The sequence below is a fragment of the Lygodium microphyllum genome, chromosome 16 (genome assembly GCF_053477565.2).
Source record: "Lygodium microphyllum isolate KBCC chromosome 16, Lygodium_microphyllum_v1.1.10, whole genome shotgun sequence".
NCBI lineage: Eukaryota > Viridiplantae > Streptophyta > Polypodiopsida > Schizaeales > Lygodiaceae > Lygodium > Lygodium microphyllum.
In genome coordinates this window covers 56,272,228-56,288,159 of record NC_141150.1, presented here as the reverse complement: position 1 = coordinate 56,288,159, position 15,932 = coordinate 56,272,228, and the positions used below count along the sequence as shown (strand labels likewise).

General features: G+C 40.3%; 1 protein-coding gene across 1 annotated transcript in view; it reads right to left on the bottom strand.

Moving 5' to 3' along the window:
- LOC148022854 (Tetratricopeptide repeat (TPR)-like superfamily protein) overlaps window positions 1–15,932 on the bottom strand; it is a 167,474-nt gene that overhangs the window by 46,529 nt on the left and 105,013 nt on the right. Inside the window, exons 14-19 of the mRNA XM_087695772.1 lie at window positions 10,568–10,665; window positions 10,321–10,444; window positions 10,131–10,241; window positions 9,303–9,444; window positions 433–543; window positions 167–242 (exon numbers count right to left, since the gene is read on the bottom strand). Of these exons, the coding sequence (XP_087551898.1) occupies window positions 167–242; window positions 433–543; window positions 9,303–9,444; window positions 10,131–10,241; window positions 10,321–10,444; window positions 10,568–10,665 (662 nt within the window). The remainder of the gene's footprint in view (window positions 1–166; window positions 243–432; window positions 544–9,302; window positions 9,445–10,130; window positions 10,242–10,320; window positions 10,445–10,567; window positions 10,666–15,932) is intronic.

Genomic DNA, 15,932 nt, shown 5'->3' with positions numbered 1-15,932 from the left:
CCAGATGGTTTGGCATTACAGACCTCCTGATTGACTATTCAATCAAGCTTTGTAATAGACTTCCCCTTGTTATATTTTTTTACATGGAAGTCCCTTACAGAGCTGCTTCTTATTTTGCATTTTGCCTTGGGACATGATATGAACATTGCATAAAAGTAGGTTTTACCAGTTTGTTTCAAAATCTTCATCAGTTGAAATGCTTTCCTCTCCAGACAAAACACGTTTAGTGCCCTCATACGTTCCTGTAACAAAGCTTAAGTAACATTAACAGGGATTTGAAGTCTTCTAAAGCAAAACAAACTCCCCATAAATGCTCAGCCCTTGTCATAGATTATCAAATTTTGTGGTGCCCTTTCAGTGTTACATAAATTTGAAGGTTTTTGTTGTTTGGGTCTGTGCACAGAATTCACAATAGCAGATGGAAAGGGTTACCTTGTTCATCTTTTGAGCCTTCAGGGATAAACTTGTACATCAGTGCTACATTAGACAAGTTTAATGGAATCTGAAGGGGGTTTGTGAACTCCACATAAACCATCAAAGTCTCTGCAGAATAAGGAAAACTACGAGACTAAGTACCCTTGTAAGTGAAAAGAAAGCTAGCTTCACCCAAAAAGTGAATAGATTGACCAAGCACTTTATAGCTTCATGAAGAGCCAACAGAGTGACAGAGCACTTTACATTGATTTAAAATTCAAAGCTACAGGTTTGAGGCTTTGGGATCCAAAAATGCACAACCCTTCAGACAATTTAATATAAAGTCACAGAACAGTAACTTGATAAGTTGAGCCTGAAAGCCTGTACTTCTTAGTGGATCAACTGAACAATACATAATAGTTAATTTAAAGTAGAAGAAAAAAAATCAGATACCATTCTGCAAAACTGCAAGCCAGGTTTTTATCTCCTCTTTACGGCAGAGATTCACTAGATTTATAGACCAAGGTGTCTTTCACCTTCCCCATCTCTTGAATGTATGGAGATCCTCCCAGTTAAAGCTACCAATCAGGAAGCATCTGCTTCCTTTTTTTTTGGGTAACCACAAAGAGCCCATGCACGCACTAGATAGGTGAGGGCTGTTGGTATACACCAGGACTTGGAATCTGAGGACCTGTCTTGATGCTAATCCAAGGCTCAAGGGTGAGTAAGTTTGGCTCTCATTTGTTTCTCTTGGAAAAATAAAATTCTAATACCAACATCTCAGTAATAAACTAAGTACATACAGAATCCCAATATATGAAAGGATGCATACAAGTCATAAACTCCTTGGGTATCTGCTCAAGTAATAAACTAAGTACATACAGAATCCCAATATATGAAAGGAAAAGGATGCATACAAGTCATAAACTCCTTGGGTATCTGCTCAAGGGAACTTTTCTAGTACAGAGCTAATAGAATGACGGCTTCACCAATCTATAATGCAAGACCCCATGAGATATTCCTAGTGTCATATTGCCATGTAAAACGGCTTTATGAATACTGCTCATGTCCTCTAAACCTCCTTACAATATCTCCCAGCTGCCTCTAGAAGTGTGAATTATCTTTGTCCAACTACAAGTGGAGGCCTTCAAAAGAATGGATGTGTGCTGCTCTGTAGCCTCATTGCATCTCATTGTCAAGATGTATCTAGCATTGATGCTACCAGTGAGCTCCCATCTTTGGCAGTGTCATGTAGTCCATTGTTTGATAGAGCCATTATTATTCTACTGTAAAGGGGAGGGTGATGCCAATCCACTATGGGTTCACACTGATTCAAGTTTGGGAGCCTCGTAGTCCTATTTGGAGTTTTGGGGAGTTTCCAGTGACTAAAGGGATTGACTAAGGTCAAAACGGAAGCGAGAACAAAAACAGAGCCATTGAAATAATGAAATGGCAGAAGAAGTGGAGTTTTGGGGTGTTCTCAGTAAATACGATCTGAGGCACAACTTGCTTAGGAGTGAACATTCAATCTACCATGATCAGGCAGACAAATGCACTTCTAACGTGCTTGCCATATATAAAAAAACTGGGAAAAAGTATGTTGCATAGAGTGTCTTGGCCTTGTACTACCAAAAAAGTCATTAGTGTATCCTATCATCGTGTTCAATAGTGTCAAATAGGAAGCTCTAGCATGATACTTGTATTCTGACCTAGCTCCCTAATGGGATTTGGAGACTTTCATCAAAATCTCTTGCTGCTCCGAGAATGGTCTATCCTCCTAGAACTACGCATTGACCTCCCTGAGATCATCATCACCAGCCATGGCAAAGGTGCTTGGGGATCCTCGCAACACTGATCCTCTCAAGGAGAACCAGGTCTAAACAAGTGCAACTAGGCCTCCTATTTCAAACGCGCAATCATCTATATGGAACCTGTCTATCTTGGAAGAAACCTTGCCCCTACTTCCTTGTCCCTCCCAGAAGGAGCCTATGGATCTATTGAACTTTGCTATGAACTAATGATTTTGTCCTCTCCTATGCTGCATGGTCACCTCTAGTGGTGTCAGTGCATCTGCTCTTTGTGGCCTCCAAGTCCCTGATCATAGTAAAATCTCCCAGGATGCCCCAAATCCATACTGCTTGTGTAGCCTCTCCTACACACATGCAAACTCTTGTTTTGTTAGGTTAGGGTTTAGCGCGTGCGCGCGCGCACACACACTCTCACAATGAACAAGTGAACAGCAAGAGAGAAGAGAGTGCTGGAAGGTCACATCCGCTATGTGAGAATGAATGAAAGTACAATCCCTAAGGTACTAAGTACCACACCTATTGACAGGTTTCACATGGGGAAAAAACCCTTCTCCACCTAGAAGTGTAACAAACCCCCCTCGAGTGAATGAGGTGAATGCATAAAGGGAATAGGCACATCAATCCCTAAATGGTGACAAGCCCAAAGCCTTGCAAAAGTTGTCTTGTGTATGGACATAAACCAAGTCAATCTCCCCTGCATGGAGCCTCTCTTTGACATAATGATACTGTACCTCAATGTGCTTAGTGCGAGCATGAAAAATTGGATTCCTCGCAACTGCCATGGCACTCTAATTGTCAATTTAGATAGAAGTGGATCATTGCTATCCCACACTAAGATCAACCAAAAGGTGTTTGAGCCATAAACATTCCAATGTAGCTGTAAATGCTGCATTGTATTCAGATTCACAATTAGATATGGCCACTATAGATTGTTTCTTGCTTAGCCAAGAATGCAAGAATCATCAAACATGAAAAAATTGCCACTAGTGGACACCCTTGTATCAAAACAACCAGCTCAATCATTGTTTGTAAATGCATGCAAGCAAAAATTAATGCCTTTGGAAAAGAAAACCCCAATGTTTGAGTGCCTTTGAAATAATGAAAGACACTTTTAATTGCTTCCAATGTGTAGTACCGAGGTTGTGCATAAAGTGTGCAAATTGAGAGACCCCAAATTGAATATCGGACCACGTATTACACAAATACAATAAATAGCCAACAACCTGCTGATAAAGAGAAGCATCAAAAGGTTCCCTTGTTGGTTTGACTCACGCCTCTGCTCACAGAGGAATGTCAGTAATCCTCAGGAAGACACTAGGCACTTTTTACTTTCCTTATGAGAGGTTTTTTCCCCCAGATTTATTCTCTTCTATTTTATGTGTCTATGTTACATAGTTTGGGCACTTATCATGTTTACACCTTTTGAGTGTGAACACACTCTAGCAACCCTAAGCTTTAAGGGTTGTACTTTGTAATTGCATCTTACACTCTCCAAATTATTGCATTGAGTGTTGTGCCTTTACTCTCACACACTCTCTTCATTGTCAACTATACTCTCAGTTGAGCTTCAATCTCTGCGCATTCCCTCCCCTCTCACATTTGGTATCAGAGCTGGCCCTCAGCTTAGCTCAACCAGTGGCCACCGTCTCCAACTGCCACTAGACACATTCTGCTGAGATCCTCTGCCAGAGCCATAACCTCTACCATGGCTCCACGGCCACGTTGATTCGAATAAAAAACAGCATCCTTGCTCTTAGAGCTGCTAGAACCTATAGCCAATCCCAGTTTAGCTTCCTCATGAATGAGCAATGCTACAAGCTTATTAAAATCCGGCATTTCGGCCTGCACCGATATGGAAGTATCAAACGATTTATATTCAGGCCCCAAGCCATTTAATGCTACTCACACCATGTCTGCATCCTCCACCTGTGTGCCAATGGACGCTAATTGGTGTGAGATCGCAATCTCTCTACTTTCCTTTTTGTGGCACAAACAGACAAGAGCTGCTTCTTCATGAGGGTGACACACCAAGGGTGCAATTGTGTTTCCATTACACGTCTTAATAGGGGACTCTCCAAGAAAGCTACTGCTTACAGAAGGAAAAGGTTGCCTTGAGAGGAGGGGGGCAACAACAGGTCATTTAGATCTACCGGTCTCCCTTTTCTTTTTGGTTTTTTGGGTTGGCTCTTGGGGGCATGTGTGGAAAAAAGGGGAAATAGGATGGTGGGAGGTGGCTAGATGGCCCGGCGGTCTGCTTGAGGTAGACAAGCATGTGGAAGGAGGGAGGTAGATTCGCAGAAGCAGGAGGCAATGACTGCAGGAAGAAGTGAGAGGGAGAGGCAGTGACAATGAGCCCAAAGCCCAAGAGCTCTAGCGAGCCTAGTGACCACAAGGGACAGTAGCAATCTCGACAAGGAGTGGCATATTTCACACACAGCTCATGAAACATCAATAAAGTTGCATCATAAAGATCGGCTGTCATGAAGACGTGTATTTTTGAAACCTCCCTTAATATGTGGATTAATTTTTAATCACATGGTTAAGTGAATGTTGAACATATAAGGTGTACCTGGGATTAGAGTAAATTTACAAGCCGGAGACCCTAAGAAATCACGATATGTCAAAGGCAAAAGTTGCTATAAGTTATCCCGCAGAAGTACTAGCTCGTATCTGGTGCCAATTGTTGGCCGAGGTCCTTCATTTGGCCATAAGTGTTAATTGGTGACTCTAGAGAAATGGCATTTAATGGTACTTAATGCCAATCTGATAGTCAAAGATGGCGCAGAGACACTTGAAAATAGAAGTTGCCTAGCCAATTTAATCATTGGCCAGTCAAATTATATTTCAAGACATTGAAATAATTATTAGATTAATTTTTAGTATTTAAAGACTAAAAATTAATATTTAATTATGAATAATGTTGAAAAAACCATTTGGGAAGTCTGTCATTTGTCAAAAATGCCCATGCAAGACTAAAAAACGTCTTCAGAGACTGGAGAGAGGTATTTGAGTAGATTCAACCTACAATAGAGAGAGGAGATGCTACCGATCTGATTTGCAGCCATTGGAAGACCTTCTAAGGCAACCAAGGGCAGGAGAAGACCAATCAACATAAGGTGACACCATCTACAGGTTGTTGAGACAGGGCAACAGCAATAAATAACCGATTTTCTTCACTTCTTTGCTTCTTAAAGCTCCTGAGACAAGGCAACACACAGATTTTCTTCAATTCTTCGCAAAGAAAGTCTAAATTTCCTCTCAGCAGCATTCTCTCTCATCTCCCAGTTTTTCTACTACCTTGCTTCAAGGATTACAGCATTGAGATCACCATAGGCTGAGAAATTTCAGATTTCTTTGCTGCAAACCCTAATCTGCAAGTAGAAATTAGGGTTTAGTAGTAGCCTCAGGAAGCATGCCAGAAATTAGAAGCTCCAAGAGACTTGGATTCAACAGGACTGAAGCTGTTTTTAGCCTATTCAAATGGAGGGACCAAAAAATCATTGAATTTAGGGCATTTTCCATCTCCATCAAAGCGAGTCAAGGCCAATTGATTGCCGAATCAAGGGGAAAATCAAATTGAAGACTTATTGGTCATTTTGGACAGCAAGGGGAGTTGAAATACCGAAAGGGATCAGGAGAATCCCATTGTACATCAACTTATTCTTCAATTAAGTTAAAGAAATACCGAAAGAGCCATCAATTTTGGGGCCAACAGGGTGTATGCATTTCAGTTTTGTTAATTTGTTAATTGTTGTAAATAGTGCTTAATCAGGTTATTTACCACCCTCTCCGACGAGGAAGGCTGGTTTCATCGGCTCATTTGTAACGACTCCTAAGTACATTATAAAAACAATGGCTTAGCAAACGACGGGTTGGGGGATCTATAATGCCAAATCATATGTGAATCAACATGGAAAAAGGTGCTTGAACCCATGTCAAAATAAAAATACTCTTCCCCTCATATCCTCAAAGTCATGCCTACAGTCTGCTTTATCTCCCACTATGTTGATAATCTCTTTCCGCACATAGAGAGTCTCTATAATATAAATGTATTGTAGATAAATGGTGATTGTACCTCACGGTCTGAATGAACCAAGTGACAACGATTCTAAAAACCGACTCCCATATATGGCAATGCCCCTTAGTCCACTCTCTATCTATGAGAAGTTTGGCATGGGAATCATGCTCAAGTGTTTGCCAACAATGTTCTAAACGACTTTTGTAAAGTCATCATCATATCCACATATTGGGCCTTTGTTCATGAGCCAAGTTATTGCCGCATATGTCACTATCAAGTCATACTTGTACTACTGAAGACCATCACAAGGGCTTCCCCTAAAGCATCCTCCTAGGATCTAACATACATACAAGACACAACAGAAGTGGTGTATCCATGACATAGAAACCAAAGGAGATGGACATCAAACTTACTTCCTAGTCACAGAGCCAAACGTACTCACCATCAAGCATGGGGCCAATAGCATATAGGGCCAAAATCATATCCCAAGGGTTGGCATCTCATACAACCAGCCCACACAATGCCAATATACAAACACAATAGCCGTTGGGCCTAAAATCCAAGAGTAGTGATCACACATTATTGTGCACAAGAAGCCTTCAATCCTCTCTCTCTCATTCAATTGCCCTCACCCTAGAGTATCCTTAGTTTATACGTAGTAAGCACTTGTGACCAAAGGCCATGACCAATGTTGCAAGTGCTTTGATACCAATAAAATGATACCCTAGGATCAAATTTCCACACGAGACACAAGCCATACCCAGGAAATAGAAACCACACAAAGGATGGGCATCAAACTCACCTTCCAACCATAGAGCCAAATAGGCTCACCCCTGTGCTTGGCGCCAACAATGTACCACGCCACAATTACATTCCAAGGGCTAGTGTCCCATACCACCAAACCCACATTGTCTTAACGTATGGACATGACGATCGTTTGAGAATAGTGATCATCCCATAATTGTATGCAAATGTCCTTGAGACTATTCAGGAGACTCAATTTCCCTAACCTTCAAGTGGCCTTAACACATTTGCACTAAGTTGCTCATTACCCAAGGTTGTGACCAATGTTACAAGCAACCAACTGAATGTTCAAAAATAATACAACCCCTCCACAACTCTTGGGCCTTGGGACAATCCCATAGGGAATCCCTTTAACCCCTTAGTCTCTCCACATCTTGCACATGTTACAAGAAGCTTACCATAGCCGCACTAGGTGCCAACTACCAAGCTCCTATGTGCTTCTAACCCTCACAAGAACAAGAACCTCTTGGGTTTGAAGCTAATATCCAATAACCTCCAATAGAACGGTGCTCTAATACCCTATCTATACCAATGCTAAGTGGTGATAGGCTCCTCTTGGTAAAAAATTTCACAAAGTTATCTTCAACCTCTTGTTTGCTTAATTCTTTGCATCACACAAAAGCTCGAGAAAACAATTTATCTAGAGCATTGGGGCTTAATAAGAAATTCCAAGATTAACATATTTGAAATAGGGGCGAGCAAGGTTTCCCAATCCCACTAAAAGTATTTCCTTGCTTAACTAAAATGAGAGAAAACAAGATATAGTTCTATTGCACATGCACACTAGACATACTACATTTTCTTAGTAAAGATAAAGTTGTCTCATTATGTGAAGAGCCAACAATAATTGCAAAAGGTACTTGGCCTAGCCGAAAAACTATCACTATTCTTTCTTTTAGGGTTTCAAGCCTTCTATTTGACTAGCTACGAACACAAACCAAAGAAGGTACCTTGCTTACAAAGAATGCTATGATAGCTTTCTCAAGAACTTTCTCACTTCTCTCATTTAGCAAAGATATCAACCTTTTGGAGTCTCTCCTTGCTAGGATTTTCCAAAGCATCTTCATTAATTTGCTAGCTAAAGATGCACATCTAGATTCATATAGTCTCTAGTGCATTCACTTCTAAATCCAAAACCTTTGGTTGAAAACCTTGTGACTCATTTCAATATTGAGCATGCCAAAAGAACACATACCTAAGTTGTGCACATGTGAAGTGCAAGTTAACTTTGGCACATTCACAGTTTGAAATGCAAGTTGGGTAGTGGGGGGCATTGGCAAAATTTGTTACAATTTACATAGGACATGTACTTGTAGATACTTGTTGACAATCTTGGTCTAGGACATTAAATGGGCCTTGAAAAACGACCTGTCGTATCATGTTTTTAAGCAATATGACATGTGGTGTATCTTGCATGATAATAACTGCGATGTATTATGTGCTCTTGAGCATAAGAGTCATGGTGAAGCAGGCAAATCTATGGATTGCCATGGGTTCTGTTTGTTCTATGCAAGGGTTCAACGTGACACTACTCAGGTTTGCTCATGGTCATGCATGCAAAATTTCAGCTGGTTCTTGTTAAGAATGATGTGCATGGCCTCTTTCTGGTTATTGAATTGTTTTTTAAAAGGGGAGGTTCTAAGGCCAGTTGGGCTCTATGCACTAAACGATCCATCGTCCAAACGAGATCTATGGGGCCACCTAAAAGCTTGTCTGTCACTTGGCAGATCAAGAGTGCTGATGGAAGATTTTAATGTGTATTCATCATTCATGGTCTATCCCTGAGGACTCCGTGATAGATGCACTCAGAGTCCCGCAAGGCATGATTTTAAATTGGCCGTTCTAAAGTAGGATCTTTGGTCCTAGCTTTACCCATTTGACTTGGACTTTACTTTGTGGTAGTCCTAAATAAGCATGCAATTCACAGCCCATGCAATTCTTTTAGGTTGCGCAATTGGAGTTGCACAAAATCATAATCCCATTACTTATTTCAAAATACAGAATTTGTAGGATGTTGCTTATACAATGCTCAGACTAAGCACTATCCTTGTTTGGGCAGGCAAGTCTAACATTGACAAATTCTTGAAGAACACTGCCATGTACCACCATGGTTAAAACTGGGCTTTAAATGAAAACAACAACCTTTGTAACTATTCTGGTCTTTAAAATCCAATCAAGGTAACATAAACAAAATGATAGAATCAATATAAAGAGCTCACTTTCATCTAGCTAGGATAATCTTGATTACAAATACGCACCACCAACTATACACTCATTGTAATCAATGGCTTCACGACTTGCAGAATGTCTTGTGGAAGCCACATCCAGCCAAGTGGTACTAGGAGTAAAGGGGATGAGTCCTGCCTCCAAGGGCAACCAAGTATCTTCCGCCATCGCAACCTAGTCCAACAAAATTCAAGCCTTATAATCATGTCACAAAATGGTAGGCAACATTGCTGCCAAGTAAACTTCGAAACATAGGATTTAGTGTTTGTGTGTCCTAAAACATGCTTTAAAGGAGTCAAAAGCCATAGACTAATGGAGAAGAACGATCTGATCATCAAACGCTATGTTCAAAAACTGAGATGGTCTCAAATTTCAAGCTGTTCTGAATGGTTGCAACTTTGAAATGCAGATCCACCTCTTTATTCAAACTGGTGTACTTGACTTACTTCTTTATCTATGGATGGCATTCCACATCTTAAAGTAGCTTATAGAGAGACTGGGAGAATCTCCTGAGCTGTGCAATTTCAGAGAAACACCATGCATGACCTCCTGAGCTGTGCACTTTCCCATTAGTGGAATCCCAAAACACCATCTGTGTAAAGAACTGAGGGCTAGGAGGAGCTCTTGGGGCTTGAAAGCTTTGAAGTACAGCTTCCGTTCTTCACCCAATCCACCTACTGTGAACCTTCCCTCATGTTTCCCTCGCATTGACCCAAGATTCCATACACCACAGCAGTAAATGAACTCACTACATATACACTAACATATTGCACTTAAAATGCAGTAGTTCTTACTGATCTAAATAGTACCCTTTGAAACTGGAACCTTACAGGTCAAGCAGGCATAGGACCAAGACTCACTGCTGCAGACGTTGCATAAGTTCGTCGGTCTTCAAAATGCACGCGCAGGGTTTCCATATTGATAGATGGCAAGTCCAATTTCAACAGTTTGAGTTTTTCCTGATTTGAGCTCTGAAGAGTAGTTGGCAAACTAAATTAATCAAATAAATATACCATAGCAAATTTATGTGACCTTACACTCTGCTGTTACCTGAACCACATGGATAAACTCTCTCAAAAATGCTGCTTGGTTATTTGGAGACTGATGGCTACAATAGATCAATTTTCTAAAATGCTGTACAGCCATTGAGAAATCACCAAGAACAGCTGATAGCCTGAGTACACAAGAGTAGCTGACTAAGCACAAGAAGTGATCTATTTGCAAGGAAATGATCTGTTCAAACTCTTCAATAAGACAAATGAGGATTATGTGCTATTACAACCAATAAAGAGTATACCTTCCGAGGTGAAACAGAACATGATCATTGATGAAGTTCCATCCCTGGCCTTCAAAAATTGATAACACACTCAAATAAGCACGGAATGCATGTTTTTTCTGCACAATAAGATAGGAAGTTAAATGCTGTCTTTTCTTCCCTCCCTCTACACACTCCCTTGATCACCAACACTAATCGTGTCTGCTGCTACAATAACTCAAACAGGACCTGCAAAATAAATCATGCACAGTGCCGAAGTACTACAGAGAGAGAGTAAATGTGATGCTTTTGTGTTCATAATAAAGATAGATTTATTTAGCATAGAGAATTTTCCAAATGTACGTCATATCTTGAGCTTTGTAAGGTGATTAAAAAAAGTTATCACACAAGTTTGTGTACACACTTTTAGTGCCATGTGAAGACTTGTGCACATGAGTGATACCCCATTTTCAATAAGATGAGCAAATAGAACCAAGAAAACATCCCCTTTTTTTCAGAGAAAGGGGACATAACATATTTTGTGTTTTTATTGCAAGACAACTTTGCTGTTATGAAATTTTCATAGATCACTAATCTGAAGAGTGACGCCAACATCTGCACCCTCATGGCATGGAAACCTAAAAAGAAAGGGAAGGTTGAGCAAAGATGATTGATGAAGAAGTAACTTGTCACTAGATTACCCCCCAGCCCCACTTTAGCAAGTCCCAAGCTTTAGAATGTTAGAAAACATGTTTTTCATCGTCTTCTTCTGTGTACAACTCATGCTTATGAGCCTTAGTCAAAGTTACACAGGGGCATTGGGAGCTCTGTCATTGTTGTAGTCTATCAATTTTTATTGTGTATCAATCTTCTCCATTTCAAGCACATAAGGTGGAAATTACCGTTTTCACTTCATCCACCAGTTAATCTAGCTTATTCACATTGTACACTGACCATTACTGGAGTGCATTTGTTATGTATACCACATGGGCAGCTCAGCAGCCATTTCAGCAGCCACGATCAATATTTCGCATCAGGTCAGCCTGTTCTTGATCCTATGCCTATATATAGGCAGTCCCACGCTGTGTCTCCATCACATTCATTGATCACATCCACCATTCCAGCTAGTCATTCCCTCTCATCTCCCTTAGTCAGATTCAATTCTTACTACAAATAGTCCAGAACCCTTACCAATGCAGCTCTACCAGCATGAAAGGGCTAATTGTGTGCAACCTTGTATCAATGTTCAGATCAGTGTTTTCCTTGTCTATCACTTTTGTGTTTTTCTCTGCTCTTCACTTCTCTCCACGTTCTTGCTTCATCTGTGCACACTCACATGGTATCATTGCTAAAATACAGTGCTGGAGAGTATTTTCCTACAGAGTTTTCAACCTGATTAACCGTGTTTCTTCAGCCTGCTTTAGGTGACCTGTTCTGGACCCCTTTTCTTATGTTGACCTCCCTCAAACAGCTGGCAGTATCAAAATGCAAGTATTCTCCATTTTCAGTCACAGTAGCAGTCCCATCCCCTACAGCATGTCGTCTCCATAGAAAAGGCTTTAGCTGACCTCAAAGCGCAGCTTCTGGTCTATACAGCAGGTCCTTTTTGTCTTCCCAAGGCTGCTGAAGTTAAAACAAAGCAGAGCCCATCTGAGTCAAAACACAGCAGTGAACAGAATGTCATTCACTCCAAGAAGCAAGCCCCATCAAAATGCAGCAAATTTCCTTACTTTCCTGCAGGTTTTCTGAAAGATACAAATGGCAAACCAGTTTGCTTGGAAAGATCAGATGGAGAGGGCCTCCCAAGGAGACTATGAGGACCGCCAAAGGGATGACCAAGACCATACAAACCGGCATTTCATCCACAATGAGAGTAAAGATCATGGCAAAGACCACCAAGAATGGGAGGATCAATGTGAAGACCCCAAAGTACCCGATCGAGATGGAGTCCATGACCATCCTCCCTCCAATCCACTATCCATCCATCTTTGTTCATCATCGGCATCCTACATTCCCTGAATGGTTATCATGGCACCACCTATTCAAGAGCCCCAACTCTTAGAGAAGGACAAGCTCAACAACTTGAATTGGGCCATATGTCGTGCAAGTTCAAGTGTATGCTAGACACCTTCGATCTCTAGGAAATCATCACCTTCCCTACTCCCTGTCCCCTAGTGGATCTACACATTGGGTGTATAGTGGATTCAACAGCATTATGGAACCACCTCAATTCTCAAGCTCGTTCCTTTTCATGAGCTGCAATGATTCATTTCTTGTTCTCGTGTGATGCATCTGTAATGCCTCAAAGATCTAGAACCTCTTATGTTCTCTTTACCAGGATAAGACATTCAACCACAAGATAACCCTCAAGATGAAGCTATGCCAACTTTCTACTACACATTCCCAACCATGAAGGATCATATCACAAACATGGAGGAGATCCAAGATAAGGTCTTGTGAGACTATATATCATCCATGGAAAAGATACAACCATCACTAAAATCTTAAGACCCTGCATCATGCTTATGATCCTCCTTCTCATCTTACTATTGTTCCTACTCTTCCCACTCCATAAAAGAATCTTCTTTAGCAATCAAAATTTTGCAAAGTATGTGCAAGTTGGCACTCACAAAAACCAAATCATTTGCCTTTTACATGCTAAGGTAATCTCTTTATTTGATACATTATGATTGTAGGAGCTCCAAAGTAGATTCAAACAAGATGACCTAATTGCCTATTAAATATGTGTAGGCCAATGTGATAGGAGAAGCTAAGGTGGTGGGTGAAGCTTCATCGTGGAGAGGGGAGACATGAGAGAGAGACAACTCTTACACGCAGGCCAATGTAAATCAATCGATATGATAGTTTGTGATATGAAAGTATAAGCATAGGGGATAATTATATAGCTACATACGGTACACTACCTATATAGTATGAACCCTATCAAACATGGTACTTAAGCAACTATGCCCTAACCCTAGGCCCTCACACACAGTAAGGTGTGCTCACAAGCTAACACACACTAATGTGTGTTCACACATCCGGAGGTCGTAGATATAGCTAACAAAACCCACTTCAAGTCATGAGTGATTGAACCCATGACACAAAACATAGACGGGAGAAAACAATGATACAAAGTTATTACCTCAAATAGGACTAATGTCTAATACTATACAATGGATTCTGAAGAAGAGATACATTAGTCAAAGAGATGCAACGTGAGCAAGATCATGATGTGGTCTACCAACAAGCTCAAGGACCCAAAGTAGGGCATGATGCAAAGGTGCATGCGCATGGTTCAAAGGCAAAGTGCATGTGATTAAGGGCCCAATATTCAAATATGACTTTTAGGCTCAGCATAGATGCCACGCAAAAAGTAGTTACAACTCCCTAAAACGCAATTCTCGATATAATTATTAAAAAAAGAAAACACAAAATCATTTTGATAAAAATTGGGATAGAGTATCCCACACAGAGAACACATGTTGGAATGATTTTAACACATGCAGAGGCATGGTTAGTGTCTAATTCCAAACAAATTTTTACTATTTTTGAAGTAATTTTCAAAAGGCATATTTAAAAGTTTTTTATCGATATTGCCTTTAGACAATGATTCAACTGAAATGATAAGGTCATCCACAAATGTAGTGGGTGGCCCATCTAGATCACTGTCATTGTTCGAGATAGGATCAATGGCCACATAATTTGCCCATTGCTTCTCCTGCAATCTGCCCTTCTTTTTGCAGCATTCGTCAATGATGTGACAAATACCTTTGCAATAGACACATTTTGGAGGTTGGCTCTTGGTGTAGCAAGCATTAGGGACTATAGGAATATACGAACAAATTCAGTGGTTTGCATGGCCATTACAATTTGTTAATTATCAAGGACATGATTGGGGTTGACATAGGATTTCAACAAGCTTACATGAAATGCATTATGAATCTTTAAGTGAGGAGGTAAAGCTAGCTTGTAAGCATGTATACCAAGGCATTTCAAGATTTTGTACACCTAGCAATATCGGACCTAAGAGTTATGAATTTTCCAAGAGATAATGAGCTCTTCTTCCAAATGAAACCATGATGGGAACCCATGGTACCAATATACATGTTCTAGGAAGAGCCTTGCTATTCCTTCTCCATTGATACTCTTGGTTGTTAGGATAAAGTGTATCATTTTTGTAAATTGATCAACCACCAACACCAAGATAGAATCATACCCTTTGAAATAAGGTAGTTCAACAATGAAATCCAGTAAAGAGGTGCAAATTTTGGCTAATCTAATCTATGTAGATAGGTGACTATTCATCCCAATCTATTACTCATATTGGCAAAGTTCCCTTGTCTTTGCATGATGGACAAACTAAGTGTTTGTCAAATGTCTTGCATGTACCAAGTCTCACAAAGAATCCGGTTTCTATTGGGAAAATGGTTGAACAAGGGCTACAAGTTAGACTTAATCTTTGTCGTTGAAGGTGAGCTCGCAAATAGGGCAAGAGGTGTTATCTTGTAAAATTTATGTCCTCTCATTATAGTTTCTTATGGTATGCCTCACTTCTTAAACTCTAAATAGTCTACCAAAAGACATTGTAAAGATGCCATGTACAGAACCCATCATCATCAAGGCAAATCCCCTAGTGTCATTTGAATTGTATCATTAGTTTCTTTGTTTTTCAAAGAAAAGGAAATTCTATTAACACTCCTCAGAACAAAGTATCCCGAGGTAAAATGCAAGATACAAAGAAGCCACGGAAGAAACTTACATATTAAAAAAACACGTAACAAGGGGAAGCCTATTATAAAGCTTGAAAAAATAGCCAATGAGGAGGATTCCATTATCCTTCAATGTGGAAGGCATATTAGAGTCTAAGCATAAGGCCTATGGTCTTAGATTCTTTCTACTTTTTCTTTCTCAACTAATTTTAGGCCTCCAATTAATTGTCTTCAAGGGGTCCAATCTTTCCATAAGACACTTCCAAGTTTCCATACTATCCAACCAAGCCATTAACAAGTAATGTTACCTGTAGATAGCTACCTCATCTTCCCAATTATATTCAACCTCCTCTCATTCCAATTCTCAACCACTCATAGACTGATGCCCCTCAACATCACCCTAAGTTTGTTTCTTTATCTCATCTTATCTTCCTTAAAATTTATGATCAATAGCCCATATGCACAAGTCAATGATATGAACCACATTCCTGAGCTACTATTTCGCTGACTTAGTTTCACCCCTGTTTTACAGCTGTTTATCCAGTAAACACATCCAGATTTGCCCAAAACAATTGCTGGGAAAACTTTTCCTCACTGTTCAAAGTCTGCTGTAGCCTTGAATGCTGATGTGGCACCTGCTGTACCACTTTTCAGCAGTGCTAAATGGCTGTCTAACAACTTCAAGGATATTTGGG